The sequence below is a fragment of the Odontesthes bonariensis genome, chromosome 10, assembly GCF_027942865.1.
Source record: "Odontesthes bonariensis isolate fOdoBon6 chromosome 10, fOdoBon6.hap1, whole genome shotgun sequence".
Classification (NCBI taxonomy): Eukaryota; Metazoa; Chordata; class Actinopteri; order Atheriniformes; family Atherinopsidae; genus Odontesthes; species Odontesthes bonariensis.
Genome location: NC_134515.1, coordinates 19,690,743 through 19,713,810, shown reverse-complemented (window position 1 = coordinate 19,713,810; position 23,068 = coordinate 19,690,743). Strand labels below are relative to the sequence as shown.

The following is a 23,068-nucleotide window of genomic DNA, read 5'->3' as shown; positions in this document are numbered from 1 at the left end:
TTCAGCGCAGTTGCCAACGTATTGCGGGCGTGAAACAACACTTATTTGTTGACTGTAGGGATGATCTGTAATTGGTATTTTCTGTGCGCTACATCAATATTTATGGCGTTTAGAGCTTAATATCATAAAAGGAAAGGTTGGATTTCTTTACCAAAATAGGAAGTGTGGGCTTGTGTAAATTCAGCACTTTTTCCCTTTTTTTTTCTTCTTCTTCTTCTTCTTCTTCTTCTTTTTCTACCAGATAATAAATCTGGTCCACTGTGCATTTCAGCTTCCTGTTCCTGTCAAATCGAAATATGATGAAGTTATGTCTCTGCTTTACATCTGGCACAGCTGTGAAAATGCTGCCTTTATGGTGGTGAACTCATCACTTGATGCTTCAACCTGACCGGACCTTTTTTTTCTTTTGGATACTTCTCTGTTCTCTTTTGTGTGTGGAGGTTTGTCGGCTTTACCAGCTCATGCACATGATGTTGGCGGGGTTGCTGGCTTTGTGCCTGACTGGAGAATCAATTGATCTCAGGACCCTTGGCTGCTTTCACACCTGGTCAGGGGAGAGACTGATCTATGGAGATATGGTTTCGATTTCATGGGCTGCTGCAAATTGTCAGAGCTGTTTACTTTAATCAAAGTCACAGGGCTTGCTCCCATTGGGATTGGGTTGTAACTGTACATGCAGCAGACTTCTATGGCGCCTGTGCTGAGGCAGAGATGCTTACCTACATATCCAGGACATGGCAAATTCTTTAAAAAAAAACAAAAAAAAAACAGGAATCTTGAGCACTAAAATAAAAATCAAATGTCATAATTTTGCATGTTTAAATCATTTTTTACATCTTTGTTTCATCAGTTACGAACACAGTGCAGGTAAAAGAACGTTCAGAAACTGCTAGCCCTGCTCGATTTGAATTGGGCATTACTGTTTATTATACATTACGTCATTTTTTTGGTTGAAAATAGTAATTTTCCTTTTCCTGTCCAAAACGGCTTGTTTCATCTCATGTTGTTGACATTACTGTAAAGACATAGTGTTGTCTTTGGCTTTAACATTAGGTTGAGGTTAAAAGGTGAATTATGTAATTTGTAGGACCTTCCCTGTTATTACTAGAAACAGCTGCTCAATAGACATGGTAACTCATCCATGCTGGCATTGCAACATAAGCAGCTTTTTAAGAAGGTCTAAAGAAACATTTATGAAAAGTTTTGTTTCACGGTCAAGATTTATGATCTCACATCTGAACAAAGGCCATTTGTTATGCAAAGCAGATGTCAACTCATTTGTGTTTTGTTTAAGTCATTCCCAGCAATCATTGGGTCAATAGGGTTCCTCCCTTCTTTGGAGTGATTCTAATGAGGGAGTCATTGCTATCCATGGAAAAAGTCATCCTTCATCCTTTTAAGTCATCTTCTTTAAGAAGAAAGTGAACTGTTTTGCCTTGAGCTTCAGAGGACATTTTTCAGTGTCTGAATTGCAGTGAATGCTTCAGTTTCTGTGGCCCAGCCTTCATTTTGTGGCTTCCATATTCTGTTTTCATAACAGCTGAATCTGGGTTGACGGTTCCTCTGTGGTTGCACAGAGCTGTGCTATGCAGAGACTACAGGATTGGCGTAAAAGAAGAACCCCTCCTTTGGCGCACCGTGAACCCATTTGCATTTATCTTTATGTCCATCAATCACACTCACTCTGTGCGTCTTTTACTGCATTGCATTTTACTGCTCTGGCCTGTGACATCCTGCAGGGCCTCATCAGGTTACCTCTGAGGTCAAAGCTGTACCCTATTGTTGTGAGATGTCACAAAGACTAAGCTTTCAGGCATGAGAGTGGGCACTAACTCTAACTCAGTGCTCTGCCGTTTATGCATGTTCAACCTCTTTGAACATGTAATTTAGAACTTGAATAGCCCATGGATATTACATGAACTCTGAACTGGTTTTAGTGCTTTAGTTCTTGACTGTGGCCTAGCTTGCACTAAGCTAAGAGATTGTTTCCACTGCTCGGGCACTGCACAGTGTGGCATTCAAGAATGTTGCGTCGGTGGTTTCCAGCAATGGTCATTGAAAGTCCTTGAATTAGATGCAATTAATCCCACTTTTTTCCCCCCCTACAAATGATGATATCCCACACTTCTATCCTCTTAGGCTCCAGTGTTGTAAATGAGGTTAAGATATTTTTCTTTAGATTAATAACGATGTCTCTCTGTCTTCATTCACATTATTGTGTTCCATGTTTTGTTTAAGTATGTTAAATGCATGGATTCTTCTTTTCAAAATCTACTCAACTAAAACAGTTCACTTCAGGGGCCTAGACACACACACTCTAGTAAGACTGCATTTTTCAATCTTGTACCTCCCTCGAAAACCTGAGTCCCACATTGGAGCACCAGGAAGGGTGGAGGTGATGGGTGATGAGAAACAGTCCCATGTCATAACACTCTCATTGCCCCAAGTCAGACTATGTAGACTCAAAGTCCCTTTTATTTATTCTTTCAAATAATTTCACATTCCCATTTTTACCATTATCTCTCAACGGCATTAAATAGAATCCACGCTCCACTCCTCAGCCTTAAAATGATCCGCAAGGGCACTGGGTGGGTTAAATAATTGGCTGTGCTTGGTTTCAGGGGCGGGCTTGTGTAACAAAAGTACATTTCATACATCAAACTCTCCGGTGAACGTTACAGTCTGGTGTTTTCTGTCTAAGGATGTTACAATCAGAATGATGAGTCTATGTTACAGCACATGCTGGAGCCAAAAACAATACTTTTAAATCATGAAGCAAGCCCTCTCTCACACTTTGTACATACGCTCCCTGGCAGTCTTTTAGTAAATAGAAACGAGCAGCAAGTACTTTTCCCTTGGATTCAAAAGCAAAGCTGTTTGTTTTCTTGAAAATGTTGCCATTCTTCTGTAACAGATTGTCTTTTTGAAGCAAAGCAACACACATGAAACCAATTAGAAAGTGCTGGAATGTGCAGCGCGGATCTGGAGCTGATCTGTGGAGTCGGATGGCCACATTCAGGAAGACAGACCGGTGTGGGGGGGGGGTGGAGGTGGAGAAATGGGTCAGTATTGCGTCCCAGCTGGTGGTGGTGTCGTCTTGAGGCCTCCATCATTTGGCTGCTAAATTGGTGCCACAACACAATTTGCTCACCGCCCCATTCTGTTCCATCCCAAAGAGTTTCTCTCAACCTTTTTGTGACACTGCCTCTTCTCAATGAAGGGATGGCTTTTTATCTACTTTATCAGGCTCTTGGGAGGGATGTTTCTATAAGACTTAGGCTTTGTGTACATTTATGCATTTGCTCATTCGCTTGTGTTTAATGCTTTTTGCCATGCATAGTGCTTGGAGGCAATTCATCGTGCACTGTTTAGACAGTGTGTGCTCCATACGGCTGGCAGTATGCTGAAAGTCAAACTAAGTCGGACAACTGGAGTCGGGGCATCCACATACCAGGAAGTAACTCAGGGATTTATTGCATTTTGGGTATGACAACCCTGGATTTAAACATTTGTTCGGTAAGTCTTTTAATGACAACATTGTAGCCTATACGTCAGTTTAGCTTCTCTAATAGAAATGCTTGCACTTCCTGGTACTCATTCCATGTAAGTTTCATTTCTTGATAAACTCTAAAAAATCCCTAAGCCATGTTTTTGCAAAGTAAAAAGGGCACAGCACATTACCTCACTGTTTTTCTTGGGGAAAGAAAGCAGATTAGCAATCTGTTATTTGTAATTTTGGCTGAAACAAAATCCAGACTTAGTTTCACTGAATATGATCCACTCAAGATAGCTTGGTTAAAAAAAACAACCCAACATAAAGAAGTGAAAGTCACATTTTATTTCTATTGAATAAATTCTGAACCCCCCCCCCCCCCCCTTTGGGCTGTGAATGTTCGCTTCCTACAAGTAGATTCATAGCACTCTTATAGATACCCTCCATTGTGGACACTATGGTTGCCTTTCTCAGGTTCTTGATTTCTGCATTGAGGACACTAGCACTCTGGGATTCCTTATATCTACCCACAGTAGTGTGATCAAGTTGCCATTCAGCTGTGGCAGGAAATGCTTGAGTTGGAATGACATTATTTGGGGGGGAACTCTACTTCCTGGGCATATATGAGATCATGTAAGGAGAATTATGTACCTTGCATCAATGGCACTAGTGTTTGCTGTCTGGTCAATCTTTATAGACTAAAAAAGTAACTAAATAACTTTGTCATTCCCTTTTGTCAGTAAAATGGACTCAAATGTAAGATCCCAATAGGATTTTGAACCCCCTAAATTTGTCAGCATTTTGGCAGTAGCTGTGGAAAAATGTTGCCTTTGCAAGCTGAATTAACAATTCACATCTCTGTTTGAGATATTTCAAGTGGGCTTTGAAAGAGGACTGCTGAAGGGGAGGGCTGTCAGCCCCCCCCCAGTCTCCAACCCTCTCCTCAGCCACAACCTCCAATTAGGCTCAAAGGTTCTCCCCTCTGTGGTCATTTCATGCTGGTGTGTAAAGCGATGATATAATTAGAACCCACAATGTTTTATTTCCAGTTTTATGCCTGCTCATAAGGAACAACTGGTTCAGCCCAGCTGCTTCACACAGAGACCCAAGAGTCGAAAGGAATGCTTTTACATAGCAAAGGCTTCAAGACTCTTAACTCATTTCAGCTCAGGGCCCTGTAAGCGCACCCGGTTTTGTTTTTTTAGGGAGATTAGATGGCAACATATAAAGCAAAGGCAAATCCTGCATATTTACCTCCATTCATTAGGACCTTGGTGAGCCGAAAGGAAAACCAAACTAATAAATTGGCATCAGGCCATAGCGAGCCTCTCTGCCTTTCTTTCAAAGAGAGTTGGGTGGCTGCATTTTCACTGAGTCAAGCAACCGATACAGCTCAGCTGGGCCATTTAACTGGACCACTGTCCTTGTAACAAGTCATTGACTCAATATGCAACACCACAATGTTGTGGACTCTGAGTAAACGTTCAATACACTCTGCCCCTTCCAACCTTCTATGTGGGAGATCATCATACGTGCAAGTATAGCTGAATTCACTGCACTGTAAGCTACTTGGTTTATTTGATGATATAACGGTTATATAATCAGGATTTTATCTGAGCCGATCTGAACGGCTTCAAGTGATGGCGAGTTAACACGTTGTCTTGATAGGCTGCCTTTAAGTCACAACGTCGGACATTTTTAGCCATCTGATCAAAAGAAACAGAAACATTTATGAGTGAAGGCGCCTTTATCGAGAATGGGGGTGTAATACAGTCATGTGCTTTACTGTCTTTACAAGAAGATGTCAAAGTTGGAACTGGAGCATTTGAGTCTAAACTAGCATATATTCAGGTAGGGTTATGAGACTCCGAGCTGCATTATGTGGGTGTGTAAGACCAGTCTTAGGAAGCTCGATTTCATATGCTCTTGGTTACACTAACATTTTTATATGCATGTTTATAAGTCCTGCTTTTGGCATGCTAACACAATAATTTGTCTTATTCTCGTGCCATTTAAACATTCTTACGTCTGTCTGTTCATTCTTATACAGCTCTCCTACTTCATCACAGCTTTATGACACCTAATATCTTCCTTGTGAATGTGTTTCAAAGACGAGTTGAAATCTCATTCTCTTGCATCACTTAGTTAGTGCTGTGAACCTTTTGTGTGAGCTTGTGCAAAATAGAGACTAATATATAGGGTGTAGCCCTAAATTTGAAAACTTTATTTTTCTTTTTAACCTTCGCAAGTATCAAAAAGTTGTTCATGTGATGGTTTTTTTTGTGATTTGATCTCGGCAAGCCTTTATTCTCTAATTTTATCTGCAAAACAAAGGTGACCATCTTACTGTTTGACTCCCGCACACACTTCACTATCACATAAAGTAAGAACACATATAGCTTGACAGCCTAAAGGAATGTGATCGCAATGACACACTAGCTTCATGCTCTCTTGTGATTTCAGTCACATCCCAGCCCTCTTGCGGTGCACCCCTCCGCCACCCACCCAAAACACCCCCCTGCCTGCCAAGCACATAGGGAGGGGAAGTCATCCAGGGCGAGTGAAAGCTCAGCTCCTGCAGAGAATCACAATGAGTCCTTCAGTGCTGTCCTTCCCAGGAGTAGTGCTGTATACAGTACTGTAACAATAACTTCTGATAGCAGAAGGGCTTTTGTGGTCTTAAGTTTTGTCTTCATTGCGGACAATATTTTTGACCACAGAGTTGAACAAAAACATTTCCCTTCTACATATTTTGAGCAACATATGTTAATTCCTCTGCATTTAGATAGAATTTAATTGTTCATGCCAGTAATGATTTAGAAAGTGTACTTTTTTTATGTATGGCACAGTGTTTAAACAGTTTGCTCCATTTGGGGTCTGTTAAAAAGAAAGATATGAAAACTAAACTATTTGAGTACACTGAAAGTTTTGAAAAAATGAAAGGACATCTTGCTCTTACCAGTTGTCATTCCAGTGAGTTTTTTTCAAAATAATAATAATAATAAAAAAAAAAAGGTCTTGTGACAGATTTTTTTTTCCTTCTTTTTTTTTTTTTTTTTTTTTTTAAGCGGGATGATTAGTTCTCCTGCACTGCTGAATAGGGGTAGAGGGAAAAATCTTGGACAAAAACAACCAAGTTAAACCAAAAACTATTTCCTCTGCTTGATACCATTTTAGGTAGGCCAGACAGTCTTACTGTTTTGATACAATTTGAGTCAAATACTCTTTTAAGACATAAGATACATAATTCATGCCTTCAACAGTCTGTTAAAGCCACAGCATTCTGCCTTTCAGATGTAGGTCGTGTTTATATATCAGTGCCTTCTTTCAGACATCTTTAACTGATGTAGAGATAAAATGTGCCCACGCAATATTTGCCATTTGCACGAGATTGGACAGTACGTTTAATGATATATGATGCCATACAGAAGTCCATACAGAGGCTGAGTTTACTCACTACGACAGGTCATTTAGGCTCAACAGTTCATGTTAGCTCAACAGTAAGTCTGTGTGGTTGCATGAGACATATTGGGGATGGGAAAAAAATCCTCTGAAAATACTGCCCATCTACATGTTTAAACTTGCTGTGATTTTGGTGAGAATTACATTATTTTTTTTAGAGCAAACTTGTTATCCCCCAAAAAACACTGTTTTCACCTCACATGGGTTTGCTTATTTAATGGTTATCTTTGTACATTGTGCTGTATGTTCTGAAAAGGGACGTCGTAGTTGCAGCCTGACGCGAAACGTAGTGGCGAACATTTAGTTTAAATTGAGTTTTATTTCTCCCCTTTTTTATTTATTTATTTATTTTTATATTATTATTATTTTATTTTTTTAAATTTTGGCTCAGGTTGCTTTTTTTTTTTTTTTTTTCAGCAAATCTTATACTTTACAGCTGATGATACTGAGGAACTCCACATAGCAGAAACGTTTGCACAACTCTGTATTTTATTCAATGATGCAATTGATGCACAGGTCAAATTCCAAATTAAGACCTTACCCTACAGTACTTGTCTCTGTTAATGTGACTGCGGCAGTTCAGACTTATGACAAATTGAAAGCGATGTATTGAAGTAAATGTTGTCTGCAAGTTTGTAGCTGCAATTTGTTACTCAAAAGCAGCATAAAACTCGCATATTCAGCCCTCATCATACTTAATAGAAAACAGTTTGTGTCTGGGAGGGGACCATAGGACAGATTCGGTGCTGACAGACTGATGCCATGCTGTGAGGGTAGAGCTCTATTTGACCGAGGTTTTTGAAAGTTCAAACATGTTAGCACTGTCGAACATTTGAGGAGTCATGAGCAACGCTGTAGCGCTGCTAGCCTGTGGTACACCTCAACAATCTGTGTTGACTTGCTGCCCAGAACTACCATGCACTCCAGTTTCCTATGGATTAGATGGAGATTGAATGCCCAGTTATGTCTTAGCTTTGAAACATGAAAGAGCCTCTGTGGTGTGAATTGGAAAAACATCTTGAGATTAGTGGAAAAAAAAAAAAAAAAAGATGTCCTTTAAAAAGAGGGGGAAACGACAAACAAACCGTGAACTATAAGGCACCACTGTTGGTTGTAAACCTGTAGAGGATTTTTTTTTTTTTAATTAAGTGTGCCTGTGAGTCCTTTTTAATACAAAACCGTCATTGTAAACTTACGTGGAGCTTCACATGTTGCTTTGCCCTGCCGAGTTACGAGAGCCGTGCTGCTTGAAATTTTAGATCTTAGTAGATTCTGCTTTGACACAAAAAATAATTAAGTAACACATTTTAGAAAATTCTGTTGACGCTAAAGGTCCTTAGATTGGCTATACAGAACGCAATTAAGATATACATTAGGGATTTTTTTTAAATTTTGAATTTTTTCAGAAGAAGTTTCAGACACATTTGCTTGAAGGTATGTTACTAGCTTCTTATCTGCTTTCTTTTTCAGCTCCCAAACCTAATGGTCCACCCAAGACTTGCAACCCTAAGCAGTTTGTGTGTAAAGACCAGGTGACCTGTATTTCCAAAGGTTGGCGCTGCGATGGGGAGAAGGACTGTCCTGATGGTTCAGACGAATCACCAGATATCTGTAAGTATGCTCACATAAATGGCTGCTAAAACTCTCGAAACAGGCTTGTCTCATCAGCTGTTACTGTCTTTTCCAGCCGATCGGGGTGATGTGAATCATTATCACCGTTACTCAGTCAATGATGAACCTTTTTTACATAATTGGCATTTTTATTACACGTCGTTTTGTCACAGGGTTGTCTCTGCAGATGATACTACAAAGCCTTTAAATGGCTTTGAAGAGACAACAGCATACAGTTTGATTTGGGCCAGAGTAAGGATGCAAGTTTTGCCCTATCTACAAAGAAAGCTGCTCTGCTGAATTATGCCTTTTATTAAGCAGCTGTATTTAGTCTGGATCTTCAGGGATGTGTCTGTTCTTGTTTGGACTCTGCACAGTCCCTGAGAGGCTTGTCCCAGTCGCTCACATCTGTCAACTTCTCGGTCCAATAAACTCTCCCTGGTAAAAGCCTTCCCGCCGTTCATACGCAGGCACAAATGGTGATTTTGATTGTCTGTGTTGTGCCACACCTTGCATCTGTCATGCCACAAGCACTCTCACCATAGCCTGGCACGCAAGGACAAACAGCTGACACCCAACATTAAGGGACTTGTTATTGTGGGTAAAACACAGTCAAGTATTAACACATGGGATTTTGGATTATAAAAAAAATATCTGAGATAGTTGAGGGTATCATGTTTCTGTGGTCACTGTATTGAAAGGGAGAAAGTTGTCATTATGTGGTTAGGTTAAATCCTTATTTTTAAGTGTATTAGGTATCTCATTTAAATGTTATGGTCTGACAATAATCTGCCAGATACTTTTTTGATTGTGAAGCTGAACAAAAAAATATTCCCCCATCTATTGTTCTAATCTTCTCAAAGATCTATTTTATTCGCGCAGATTTTATAAAAAAAAGAAAAGAATTTATCACAAAGTACCAAGCTCTTTCCTTACCATGTGTAATGGAAATTCAGCCCCCTTTTTTTTTTTTTTTTTTTGTTAAGAAGGGAAGAAGTTAATCGGTTTAGTTGTATGAATAACACCAATCACAGGCAGTCACAGAATTTGAGCGATTTTATTAAGCATCCCACACCTAATTCATTCAAGCAAGCTGTGGTCATTCAATTTGTGCCCTTTTAGGCTAAGCAATTGAAGTGAGTGAGTTTTCCATAGCACTTATGTAATTTAGTGACACAGACAATGGTGCGATTCATCCGCTGCAGAGAAAAATGTAGAGCTGTGTTTCACCAGAACATCAAGATATGTTCTGCTCAATTACCCATTTCCCAAGGGTGCTACCTGTCATTTTACTTAAAAGTTAAGCCACTTCTTCTCCATCCGAGTTTTCATGTTGCTTTCAAAATAAATATCCGTTTGTGCTATGAATTCACTTTCTCTTTGTACAGCGCGTCATGCGTTTGCAGTCTAATAAGCGGAGCGAAAGGCCAGGCGCCTTTTAAGTATCACAATAAAGGCAGCCAGACTGTGATTTTATCCATAGTCGTTAAGTTGATCCATCTGTTAAATTTGAGTAGTGTTTAGAATGGAGGGCTGCAGATAAAGCCAGTAAAATGCACCTGGGCCAGCATAAAAGGCGACAGGAGAGTTTTGAGTACAGTTATACTCTGGAGGTTATTCAACATCCTCTTATAACTCAGGAATGGGAAAGTCTCTTTTTTTCCTTTATGCTGTTTTTTCCATTCATGGAGTGAAACAATTTGCAGGTCATTGGCCAAGTTACTTCACTTGTGGAAAGCATCATGCGAGGCAATCCGACCTGCATGCTGTGACAGTAACAAGGTTGCTCTCACATATAAAAGTAATGATTCAAGAGTGATATCGGCATATGCTGAAAAGGTTTCGGTTTGATGCAGTGTTTCTACTTTCGAAGGTTTAAGATCTCACCTCAACATCTTCAAAGTTTACAAATGCATATACATTCACAATTGTGTTTATGGCAATCACATCGTCCTGATAGAGATAATTCCTCTATTCCATTGGCTTTTTGTCTCAACATGTCCCCGACCTGCAGTCTAATTCTGTGCCTTAATGCTGATGGGAAATGGAGTGGTGCCTGCTACTGTAATTACAACATTATTTCCAGTTCAACTTAATTACCATCTACAGATGTAGTTGAGGGAAAAAAATAGGTTATGCACAGATATTGCAAGACAAAAATAAACGTTCCTACTCTTTTCCTTTCTCCCTCTCCTCTGTTCTTGTTTCCCTTTACCACTGGCTGCTTTTTCGCAAACCTGTCCTAATGTGGGATGTATCCACAGTGTGTCCATCCTGTTAATCAAAGACTATGACACTGCAGGCAGTGCTGCCTGTCTATATGGAGCTTTCTTTTGGTTGAAAATTGTACATCATTTGAAAAACTTGTGCTTTCGAAGAGTGCAATTAAGCATCTGCTTGTAGTATTCCGTACTCCCTCAAGCTCGAGTGTTATGGAAGAATAACAAGCTAATTTCGCTAAATCTCCAGTTCTGTTGTTTCGTAGACGCCACCTGTTTTGTTTATGATGATCATGAATTCCTTTGCTTTCAATGTGGCGGGTGTTGTCAGTGTGTGCCTTCGTCTGGTGGGGATCTTTGATCTGCACCACTAGTGCCATTCTAGAAGTAAGTGTCCTCCGCAGTACCATACTGTCTGGCGTCTAATTGCCTGTCGTTTCCAAACAATTCACTGAGGCTGTAATTATGTTGAGGAGGTAAAGACAGACTTGCACCCCAGTAGCTGGGTTGTTACACCGCATCTCATGGGAGGCTGATTTGTCAATGTAATATGTAAGCATCTTTAGCCTGTGGGCCTGATTGTACAGTCCCCTCCAAAAGTATTGGAACAGCAAGGCAAATTCCCTTGTTTTTGTTGTTCACTGAAGACATTTGGGTTTAAGATCAAAAGATGAGTGTGAGACAAGAGTTCAGAATGTCAGCTTTTATTTCCTGGTATTTACATCTAGATGCGTTAAACAACTCAGGACATACCACCCTTTGTTTGAACCCACACATTTTTCAAGTGAGCAAAACTATTGGAACATGTGACTGACAGGTGTTTCTTGTTGACCAGGTGTTGCCTTTAAGGTTGATTATTCAAACATTAAATAGCTCTGCATGTTTAAACCTATAAAGACTGAATTTCTTGTTAAAGAGGATAAACCAACATGAAGACCAGAGAGCTGTCTATGGGAGAAAAGCAAGCCATTTTGAAGCTGAGAAAAGAAGGAAAATCAATCAGAGCCATTGGACAAACATTGGGCATAGCAAGCACAACAATTTGGAATGTCCTGAAAAAGAAAGAAACTACTGGTGTACTGAGCAACAGACGTCGAACAGGTTGGCTAAGGAAAACAACAGTAGTTGATGACAGAAATATTGTGAGAGCTGTAAAGAAAAACCCCAAAACATCAGTAAGTGACATCACCAACGACCTCCACAGTGCAGGGGTGAAGGTATCACAATCCACTGTTCGAAGAAGTATCCGAGAGCAGAAATATAGAGGCCATACCACAAGATGCACACCACTCATCAGCAGTAAGAATCGGAAGGCCAGATTGAAATTTTCAAAGAAGTACAGAGATGAGCCGCAAAAGTTCTGGAACACAATCTTATGGACTGATGAGACCAAGATTGATCTCTACCAAAGTGATGGAAAGGCCAAAGTGTGGAGAAAGAAAGGAACTGCTTATGATCCTGAAGCATGGTGGAGGTAATGTCATGGCTTGGGCATGCATGGCCGGTTCTGGAACAGGCTCATTAATATTTATTGATGATGTAACTGATGATGGTAGCAGCAGAATGAATTCCGAAGTGTACAGAAACATTTTGTCTGCCAATTTATGGAGAAATGCATCCAAACTAATCGGGAGGAATTTTATCATGCAGTAGGACAATGACCCAAAGCACACTGCCAATAAAACAAAGGACTTCATCAGGGGGAAAAACTGGAAGGTTTTAGACTGGCCAAGTCAATCACCTGACCTTAACCCGATAGAGCATGCATTTCACCTCCTGAAGAGGAGACTGAAGGGGGAAACCCCCCGAAACAAACAAGAACTGAAAGAAGCTACGGTGAAAGCCTGGAATAGCATCACAAAGGAAGAATGCAACAGTTTGGTGATGTCGATGGGTCGCAGGCTTGAGGCAGTTATTGCAATCAAGGGTTATGCCACCAAATATTAAATGTTATTTACTTTAAGATTATTTGTTCCTTTACTTTTGCTCACCTAAACATGCTGTGGTGTAATACAAATGGTGATATATCCTAAGTTGTTTAACGCATCTAGATGTAAATACCAGGAAATAAAAGCTGACATTCTGAACTCTTGTCTCATACTCATCATTTAATCTTAAACCCAAATGTCTTCAGTGAACAACAAAAAACAAGGGAATTTGCCTTGCTGTTGCAATACTTTTGGAGGGGACTGTATGTGGCATATTTATCTGTGGTTCAGGTGTGATTTGGGGTTTTTACACATGGATCGGCACGAGTTGTTAACTTAAATTAAGTATTTGGGTTTTGTCAGATTGGTGACCAGATTGCCAAAAGTCTCTTTGCCCACTCTACACACTCAAATAGCCACCAGCAACTTGCATCTACAAATTCCCCTCTGCAGTTGTGACTCCGTCATGCTCTCTGAGGGACTGCACCCACTTCCCATGACTCATCATGGTAGGTTCAGATGAGCCATTTTTCCTCAATAATATACAAGTTTAAGGCCCAGGAAGTGACAGACTGTACTCTCCTGGTTTGGAATTTATACCACACTATGTGCACCATCATCAATGGGTCTCTTTGCAGGACTACTGTTCTTATGCCGTTTTGGTATTTTGAGAAAAGGGTAAAGTTAGCTTGCATAGGTATTAACCCATGCTATACAAAGATCCTACCACACTGTCTTCAAGAAGAACACACATTATGCCTGCTTTGTTTTATCACACTAAGCACGTTACTATGACACTAGAAAAAATGAATTATTGTTTTAATCTGACCAAGTTTTGAACTGACTTTTGTTTTTTTGCACATCCATCCCATTTCACCGTTCTGATAAAAGCAAAACACAAGGTGACTGTTTTTTTTTTTTTTACAGGACATTGCTGTGTCACAACTTTGATTTAATTTCATACCTGTCTCTTGGAGCAGTCGCTGTGTAAAGTACAAACTCCTTCTGTTTGTCCATCAAGTCTGTGTGCAATTATGATTCTTGCATGAACCACATTCATTGTTGTTGAGCCAGCAAATGGGAACAGATGTTAAAATGAGCCTTGCATGTAAGCACTTTCTCCATCTTGAGTGGGGCTTGCCACGCAGGAATCCCTTTCAACATCAAAAACCTTATGCAACAATTGTCTGCGCCTAATTCTAATTTCTTTGTTGAACTTTTTAGCCCCGATTTTAGCATTAAAATGTCCACATACAGACTGCAAAGCAGAGGGTTGGATGTATCTCAGTCATGCAAATACGCTCTCTTTCTTTCCACTGGCAGTGTTCTCAGCATCCATTCAGGGACAGAAAATCCACTGATATCTGAAAGTAGTTAACCCTTGTAAATAACAAGCTACTCCCTGTACTCATGCTGTCAAGTGGTTATGTAAGTTGTCTCCACTGCCAAAAATAGGTTGCACATACATAGACATACACACATTGATTTGTTTTCAATGTTGATGCTAGAAAGTAATTTTGAGGGGATATTCCTTGGAATGCAGTTTCATAATGAAACTTAGGGACCCTGGCTTGGAGTGACTTAAGATGCTTAATGCAACCATAGCCAAATCTTGACCTTTAAGACCAGCCACACAGTCTTAATTATTGCATGTTCATGTTTTAAGATTGACATTTTTTTGTTGGGGGGGGGGATTTTTTTCAAACATTTTACTAACTCTATCAAAGAGTTTGTCAGCAATAGTGGTGGCGTGATACTCTTGTAGTTATAACATATTCCTTGGCCGAAACACGCTGGCCCATGTCGGTCCATGCCATGTGCTGGAGCTCAGCTGGTAAGGAGGTCAGATGGGAAGATTGAGTTATCATGTCCATGCAGCTGCAGGCGGCCGTGGTCCTCACAACACGGCTATCTGTCCATCGCTTGCCCTTGAGGCCCCTCTGGACAGTTGCCAACTTGGTCTTTTTTTTCCTGCCCTGTCTGACAGTCATGCCTCAGCAGCCTCTCCAAGACAACCAAATGGAACTGACTGCTGAGCTGGTGAGATGGGATGGAGGCAAATCTACAGAAATGTCTTTGTAAAGGAGAAAATGGCCCGATTAGCATTTAGACTGAGGAGGAAAATGGAAATGACTTTTTGACTGATCCTCTTTCTATAGACAGCGCCTTTTACAGTAATGCAGGTGGTGGCGGGGTCTTTTTCATAGTCTGCAATCAGTCATGTAGCAATAGTTGCAGGGGGCACCAGGCAGGGGCAAGAGGGTCTGTAGTAGCAGTGGCTCACACACTGCTTCGACAGAGGAAGGAGCAAAGCCCCGTAAATCCCTCTGGTCTCTGGCCCTGAGCCTTCCTCAGCCTCACCAGCCTATCAACAGGCCGCGAACACAGTGCTTTCTCACGCCATGCAGGCACCACTTCCCCTTCTCCTCTGTCTCCTCCACACCCTGTCTCCTTCTCTCCATCTTTCTTTCTTCCCTGTGTTGCTTTGTCTTCTTCTCTCACACACAGACAAGCGGGACTCAAGCACCTTGTGTCCCTCTTCCTTATACCTCATCTTGAGTCTTCCTTTCTGCCTGCAGAGGTGACTTATTTATTGTGCTCCCTTTGATTTTACAAGTTTGATTTTGGTTAAAAGCTGAATACCGTTTTATATTAGACCGTGGGAACGCATTTAATAGACTGAATGTTCAGACATTCGGTCACACAGATTTATTTGCTTTAGTTTGCTCTTTTGCAGATAGAATTCAGTTATAAATAGTACTCCTCTCCAACCTGAAAGGTGGCTGTAAAGTATTTGCAGTTTGTTAAAACTGTGGATTAGTCGAATAGTGTTTATCTGGGATAAACGTTATAAACAAGGAAAAATCTGAAATGGTCTATAGAACTGTTTCATTTCTTGTGGCTATAGTTGAAATCAATTGGCAGTCAAAGTCTGTGTTACATGTGTGAAAAACATGTTTTTGCTTGAAATTGCCAAATGAACCTTTCTTTGGATGATAGTGTGAAACAGATTGTGTTTATTTCTTTTATGGTAGAGTGATGGACCTCTTGAATGCACTTATTTGACAGCAGAGAAAGCTATTATTGCTACAGGAGGCTTTGAAATGTGCCATCATTTCTTTCTCTACAGGAAAAACCGAAAGACTTTTTTCGCAGCCAATTCTTATGCCTGCACTGGTTTGTTTGACACCCAAGACATGTTTTTTTTCTGGTTTATCACTTTGGCATTGTCAGAATCTATTTTTATTTATTTATTTATTTTTTTTTTTCAATTTTCATTGATTGTACGATCATTGTTTATAAGGTTGTTTGTTGTCTATTGTCGAGCAGAAAACTAACACACTAGTCTTCTACCAGTGAGCACACTGTGTGCCGTCTTTTATTGGAGATTTGGCACTGCCGTGTGCTTGTTGCGCAGTCTGCTGGAAAGTGTGATTCCAGAGTGGAGAGAGTCTGTTGGTGGACAGGCCTGCCTGTCACCCGGCACAACATATTAATTTGAGCTGACAGCAGACTTAATGAGAGTCACTCAGGGGCTGCCTTGGAAGCGAAGAGCAGGAAGAAACGCAGGCTTTTATACTCGGGACAAAAGATCGACAGGGGCTCTAAATTTAAGGTCATTACATAACTACAGGAACTGAAGGGTGGGGGATGGTCGGATCCAGAACTTGAGGTGTTGGAGGGAAGCACACATAAGGAGAGGCTGTCTTTTAAGCTGTCGCCAACTTCTGATGCCTGGTGTCCATTAGACAGACTTTCTGGAACTCACCATGTGCAAGGCCTGACTGCACTCTATATTTGAAGGTGACACAGGAAGGGATCCATCACCTGAAGCTGTGACACCGCGCTCAGGGGAAATATTGTGTAATGTTGTTTTTGCACTGTCATATGTCACTCCGCAGACCATTTGGTGTAATATGATTTTCTGTACAGCTGACCATAAGTTGTGCATTAAGCTCGATAGTTTATAAAGTTTGAATAGTCCCTGACCCCAAGACTCCTTTAATTTCACATTGCTCATTCAAGACAGGACTCAAGTGCCTTTGCTGTGCTTTGCTGTTCTTTTTGTGAAAGAACCTTCTGGGCCCGCTGAGTAGTAACACCATCAAATCACACCATCAGTGTGTTTTTTACTTCCTGTTCCTACTAAGTGGCTCTGGGATTATAACAGACTATAGTTCTGCATATAGTTCTGTTCAGGTCAGGATATCATTATCATGTTTGTGATGGCTGGTTCTGACTGGACCACAAAAGTGAGTTTTAACAACTTTCTGTGTCATCAGTAAAATTAAATGATTAAAAATGAGATGAGATCAATCTTATATTTTGTATTGCGCAAAGATGCGTGGCTTGAACTGTGGCTTTTTTCCTTTTCTTTTGATAAGTTGATAGCAAAGATTCACCTTTAATTTAAAAAGTGTGATGAGAGCATCAAAATGTTCTGCATTAATGTGAGAAAAACAGCAAGGCACTACAGCTAAACTGTAAGGTGCATTAGATTTTCTGTTAAAGCTGCCGTCTGCAACTTTTTTTTAGTCATATTAGCTTGAACTGTCATGGGATTCTGGAAGTAGAATATTAAATAGGCTGTTTAGGAAAAATCCCGAATTCTGTAGCTCCCTCTAAAGCCTGTAATCGTGCTTGCAAAAATCGAGCGCTCCCGGCTGTTTTTAACCAATCACCTTAGGTTTATTATTTATCTATTATCTGAGCAGAACAGTCACCAACCACGTCTTCCATGCTGAGCGTGAGTCTGCCCCCAGCTTGTGTGCGAACTCACGTGCACAACCTCGTCCACAGAGGGGGAGGGACCTGAAAGTTGTATCAGTTCGAATTTTCCGACTTTAGACTCGGAATTTTGAAAACCTGCCGACGGCAGCTTTAAACCCTTCATCACCAAAGGTTTAGTTTAGAAAGCCTTTCCAAAACCTGAGGGTTCTCTGGAAGACTTGAAGCTGTCCACTAAAAGCTTGTTTCTCTGCCTCTTAATAAACTATAAACTTAAAATAAGCCCCATATGAGAGGTTAAAGGCTATGTGAAAAGGGCCCTTGACTCACAAGTCCCAACTTTCTATCAGCCAACCTTTTAGAACCGCAACTTTGAAAAGTATACCCTCTTAAAACTAAAAAGAATCCCAGTTATTTAATTTCCTGTTTTCGTCTCCAGATCAGGTCAATACGAATATCCCAATTATACAGCCATTTGCTTTAGGAATTTTTCAGTATGAAGGGATATCAATGTGAATGCAGTGCTTTGATTAACCTCAGTTATGTTAATTGTGCTATATTAATAACATTTACTAGACTAATGATTTTGTCGATCAGAACAAAATAGTGATCCACACTTGTGGGAGAATCCCCCCGCCCCCTGTTTGTGACAAGAATGCAGTTCTGGACTCCAGCTGTTAGAATATTTCACGTACATCTTGCTATAACTGCTTTGCAATTCATTGGAGACGACACTAAATCACAACCATCTGAGGGAAGCAGTTAGATAAAGAAAGAGAGGGAGACCACATAATCTGTTTCAAAAGCACTAGCTATTAGTGTGACGAGAAAATGGAATTTAAGATAAAAAAACATTTCCAACATTACAGGACATGGAATTTGTCACTGAAAGCACTTTGTTGGTCACAGTGTCACTGTATCGGTACAGGGTCCTCCAATCCAGAGTGGAATCTCTCCAAATAAACTTGTAGTGTACACAGTGTACACAGTGTTGCTTATGTTGGGGTATTCAAGTTTAACCAGGAACCTGTGGATTTAGTTGAAATAGAGTAGAAGGACTCGGTGCTAGGCCCACTTTGTTTTGTTTTACAGAAAGAACTCCAATCACAGCAAAGATGTCTGCATAATATGTAAAATGATCTGAAAAAAGAGCATATTCTAACCCAAATATCCACCAAAATGCATACTAGGATGCTCCTTCGAGGTTAGCCGTTAGACTTGAATGTATGTTGTGTGTATGTATGAGTGTGAACATAAGAGGAAGGAGGAAGAAATTCTGCTTTCACAGAAGATGACTCAGAAAATGGCTGCTGCTAGTATAAGGGGTTATTATTGCAATACACTGTCAACGATGTCCCCCACATGAGCAGGGAATGCAGGGTCTGTCTCCATTTTCACTTGTAAAAACCTGTTTATTCCTTAATATTTTCCTTTCTATTTAGCTGTCAAGGTATTGCGTGGTTGTGTGTCTCGTGTGTCTCTGTGCGGCCCTGTGATGGACTGGTGACCCATCCAGGGTGTACCGTGCCTCTCGCCCAATGACAGCTGGGATAGGCTCCAGCCCGCCGCCCCCCCCGGCAAATAAATTGGATTAAGCGGGTATGGAAAATGGACAGATGGATGGATAGTATTGTTCTGTTGCGGTACTCATCTTGTTCTCCGTGGCTTATGTGCAGTGCTGTATTTGTTATTTGTTGCATTTGGTTTCCAGAAAGTTGCTCCGCTTGCAGCCTGGCATGTAGCAATATTGTAACATGTGTTGTAGCAGAGCTCGTTGTGGAAATGTCAGCTTGATATTCTTGGTCTCTTTGATGTTTTAGACACTAGTGGGAGTGGGAACGGGATTCTTAGTTGATTGTAACAAGAATGCACCACCAAAACATTCAGTTCTCATCACATCATATTTCGTTCAAAAAGGCTTACTCAATGCTTGGTTGGAAAGACGCAAACTTCTACAGTGGCTTTTCCTTTAAATGACTTTCATGACATGATTGGTCTATTTTATAGTTCCGTGAAAACTGTTGACAGATGCTAAATCCTTGGCAGGGTTTTCATTTCCAGTGAACACGGTAGTTTATTCTTGGTACTGCAGTTTATGCAGAAATCCCCATGCTGGCAACTTATTGAATGTAAATCAGGCTGGCTTAGAGGCTCAGGCTGTAGGAGGGCTGCTAATATGCTAGCATCCTCCAGATGGGAAAGCTACTCTCCCTCTCCATAAGCCAGATGTATTAGAAGCTAATTCTCTGTTCCAATGTGGCACATTTTCCGCACAGGCTGCTGTGGTGGGATCATTATGGATGCTTATGTCACTTTAAGGAACTTGTTTTAACTGAGTTAAATTCTATGTTCAGTGTGTGGTTACTAATCTCTTGAATGGATAGAGAAAACTCAGAGGGAATGCTTGTGGTTTTCCGTAAGGTTTATTGACACGCAGGCATATGTTCCTTTCTCCCTCATGTAAGTTTTTATGAATATCTACACTGTTTGGCAGTATCATTGTGGGTTGTTTCTGTAGATATATTCTCACTTTTCTTTAAACTCCTACTTAAACTATTCAAACTAATATTTTTTTTATTCCTCAAAGTATTCTTAGAAGACTTAAAAGTCAAATAATAGCATGTCGGCCCTATATATTCAAACTGTATTTTGGCTTCTTTAGCTGCATATTATTCCCAGACTGTAGTCTTTGTATGTATGAGAGGTATTTGAATATTTGCAGCCTGAGCAAACCTGCATCAGACACCAGCTTTTCAAAACCTTTTTCTAGCTCCGCACATAACCCACAGAACTCTACAGATCATTTCCTGTGAAGGAGGTGAACTTTATTTTCTCTGCTTCGAGTATTTTTCTAAAATGGGTCAGCAGATGTTAGAAAGGGGGGTGAAAAAAGGGAGAGAGAGGAGGAGGACCAGGGAGAAGAAAAGAAGAAAAACAGCCAAGGCAAACTGTTTGCTCTGCAGCGTGGGCTGAGAGGAGAGAGAAAGAGTGGGAGGGAGCGAAGTAAAGAGACTGCATTTCCTTCATACTCTGATTTGATGTTGCAAAAAATAAAAAAAAATCTCTTATTGGTGTTCAATACACTCAGTCTGCAAGATGATCCCAAGTGCAGCCCGTTTACTAGTGCTCTTTTTGAAATTTCACAGCATTAAAGGTGCAAGCGGCGGTTGCAAGTGTGCACATTTGTTGAATGAATGCATGATATTTGTCTCAATGTCAACAAGCAGGAAACATTTAGTTCCCAATGTGTCAAAAAGTCTGTTCTGTGTCAGAAATCTTTTTGTTCCCTTGTTCCACAGTTTTAAAAACAACATATTTTTAGGCGTTGTATGAAAATGACATTCGATGGATGTATGCAGATTGTTGTTTTTTTTTTCAAATCCTCGGTGTTTAACGCATTGGAGATAAAAAAAAAAAACAGGCTCAACAGGCTCTGAGAAAAAGGGCAGAGGACAGCGCAACAAAAGAAACGTTCTTTGAGTATATCTCATCCTTATTTTGTTTCCTCTTCAGTTCACAGCTCTGTTTGAGTACACGATCTTTATCTCAAAGAGACCACTTGATGAAATCAAGGTTGTAATAAAATTTACATTAAAAATATCAAACTCGAATCGTTCTGCTCTTTGGGATGTTTTCCTCTCTTGATCTCGACTGAGCTCATTTTGTGAAACCACCCATAGGCTAAAGGGTCCACAGCAAAGCTTCCATCCACACTCTTAAGTATTTAGTCTAAAATGTACAAATTCTAATTACAAATGCATTTTTTTTTTCAATATTCTGAGTCTTCTTTTATTGCCTTGCGTAGTTGTTTGTTGACATTTGGCTCTGCTTTGTACTGTTTTGTTTCCTTACAAATGTTTTGCTTGTTTTTTCAGGCCCGCACAACAGGGCGAACCAGTGTCCTGTCAATCAACATGGGTGTCTGGATCCCGACGTGTGCTTCCATTTGAGCAAAATGTGTGATGGAGTCCCTGATTGTTCTGATGGCTGGGACGAAGGGCCTCACTGCAGAGGTAAAAGAAAAAGAACCCGAAATGACTTTTTTGACAAAAACACACTCCGGATACAGATAGCGTTGATGTTTTCTCTATCTCTGTCAATCTGAGTCTGTTGCTCTTTATTGTTGTCCAGAATTTACCTGCCACCTGTAGATGTAAAGAAAAGGACAATCTCCCTCTTTTTCTACCATGAACTATAATCTCTATCAAATAATATCCTCCATTTGGCTGTTTAATGAGCTGGTCTGCTCTGGCTTGTGAAATTAGAATGGAATATCTCTTTCTGAAAAAAGTCATTAATTTATCTATCAGCTCAGCCACGAAGATGTTTCCCCGGTCCCTGCTAGATTAATGAGTATTCAAACCAGAAGCAGCTGCGGAAGAATCGCCTCAAATCTCCTAGTATTAATTAGAGACCGCACAAGAATGAAAGATGGAAAATATCGGGTCTGTAGCTTCTTTGTTGCAGCTGACAAAAGAGTGAACGTTGGCTGCCTTCAGGGTATTGCCTCAGTATTCAGCCCGGCAGCCCACAGTTTTAGCTGTCTGAAGTGCTGCCTGGTTTGGAGCTGCATCATCTCACATCTGGGACACGTGTGCTTTAAATGTCTGCTGTACGCTGCCCTGTGACTGTCTCTGTCTTTAACAGAATATTTTTCTCTCACCATGAAGTGGACCTAAGTCCTAAAAGAAGAGTAAGTCTGCCAAGTTGTCAAACAATGGCTGTAATCTTGGATTGGCTTATCTCCTCTGTTTAATCTGAAACCAAACCCAAAGCGTCTCCACTTTTTATTTGTCCTCTCCTGATTACAGCATTCCCACAGAAAAGAGTGTTCTTATCGGCCCGTCCTTTGTATAAATGAGTCTATCAATGAGCCATATAAGGTTGAGTCTCTAGTTAAAGAAATAAAAAAATAAATAAAAAATGGAAGTGAATTAGTCAAAAATTAATGTTTATTTAGTTTAGACCAGGAGTGGAGAACTGCTATGGGTCTAATAAAGAGTGTTTGCAACGGTTGTTGCACAGTGGTCATCACTGCCAGACAATCTGCTTACGCAACACAATGATGAAGTCATCAAGTCGCAACATGCACTGCCTGTCCCCGAGGACACAGGGTCCAGCTGTTTCCAGTAAGGGGCAGTGGTCAGCACACACTAGCACTTAAAAAACACCCTTAAATGTTCACGTGTCTGTTAGTGCCTGCAAGCGCTGTCATGTGCACACAAAGATGCACTCACACGGGCGCATACTTGCACATAAACCCAAACACACCCATTACACCACTTACAAACACACGACCAGTGTGTCCAGAACGTTTGGCATTGCTGTTTGTGAGCCGACCTTTTTTCGGGGCACCGTTTCACAAGCATCCTTGTGTTTGCTTGTACAAACTGCTGGGTTGTGCAGGTATACCTGGCCACTGATGTCTGAAAGCACACTTTGTCAGTCAGTGTGCCGAAGTAATTCTGCCAAAGTTGTTGACAAGAGTGGTTAGAGAGGGGAGTGTAGCATAGTAGGCTGAGCATGAATTTGATTTGACTGGAAAAATGTTTCCATTTTTCACAGTGTGTGGTGAAGCTTGCGATTTAAGATGCGTTCTTTATAGGAATGATAACAGCAGGCACAGG

The 23,068-nt window shown here is 40.6% G+C and overlaps 1 protein-coding gene across 1 annotated transcript in view; it reads left to right on the top strand.

The window, feature by feature from the left end:
- The window catches only part of LOC142390903 (low-density lipoprotein receptor-related protein 1-like), an 85,096-nt gene that overhangs the window by 3,703 nt on the left and 58,325 nt on the right, over nt 1–23,068 (top strand). The window contains exons 2-3 of the mRNA XM_075476766.1: nt 8,426–8,566; nt 21,317–21,454. Coding sequence (XP_075332881.1) covers nt 8,426–8,566; nt 21,317–21,454 — 279 coding nt within the window. The remainder of the gene's footprint in view (nt 1–8,425; nt 8,567–21,316; nt 21,455–23,068) is intronic.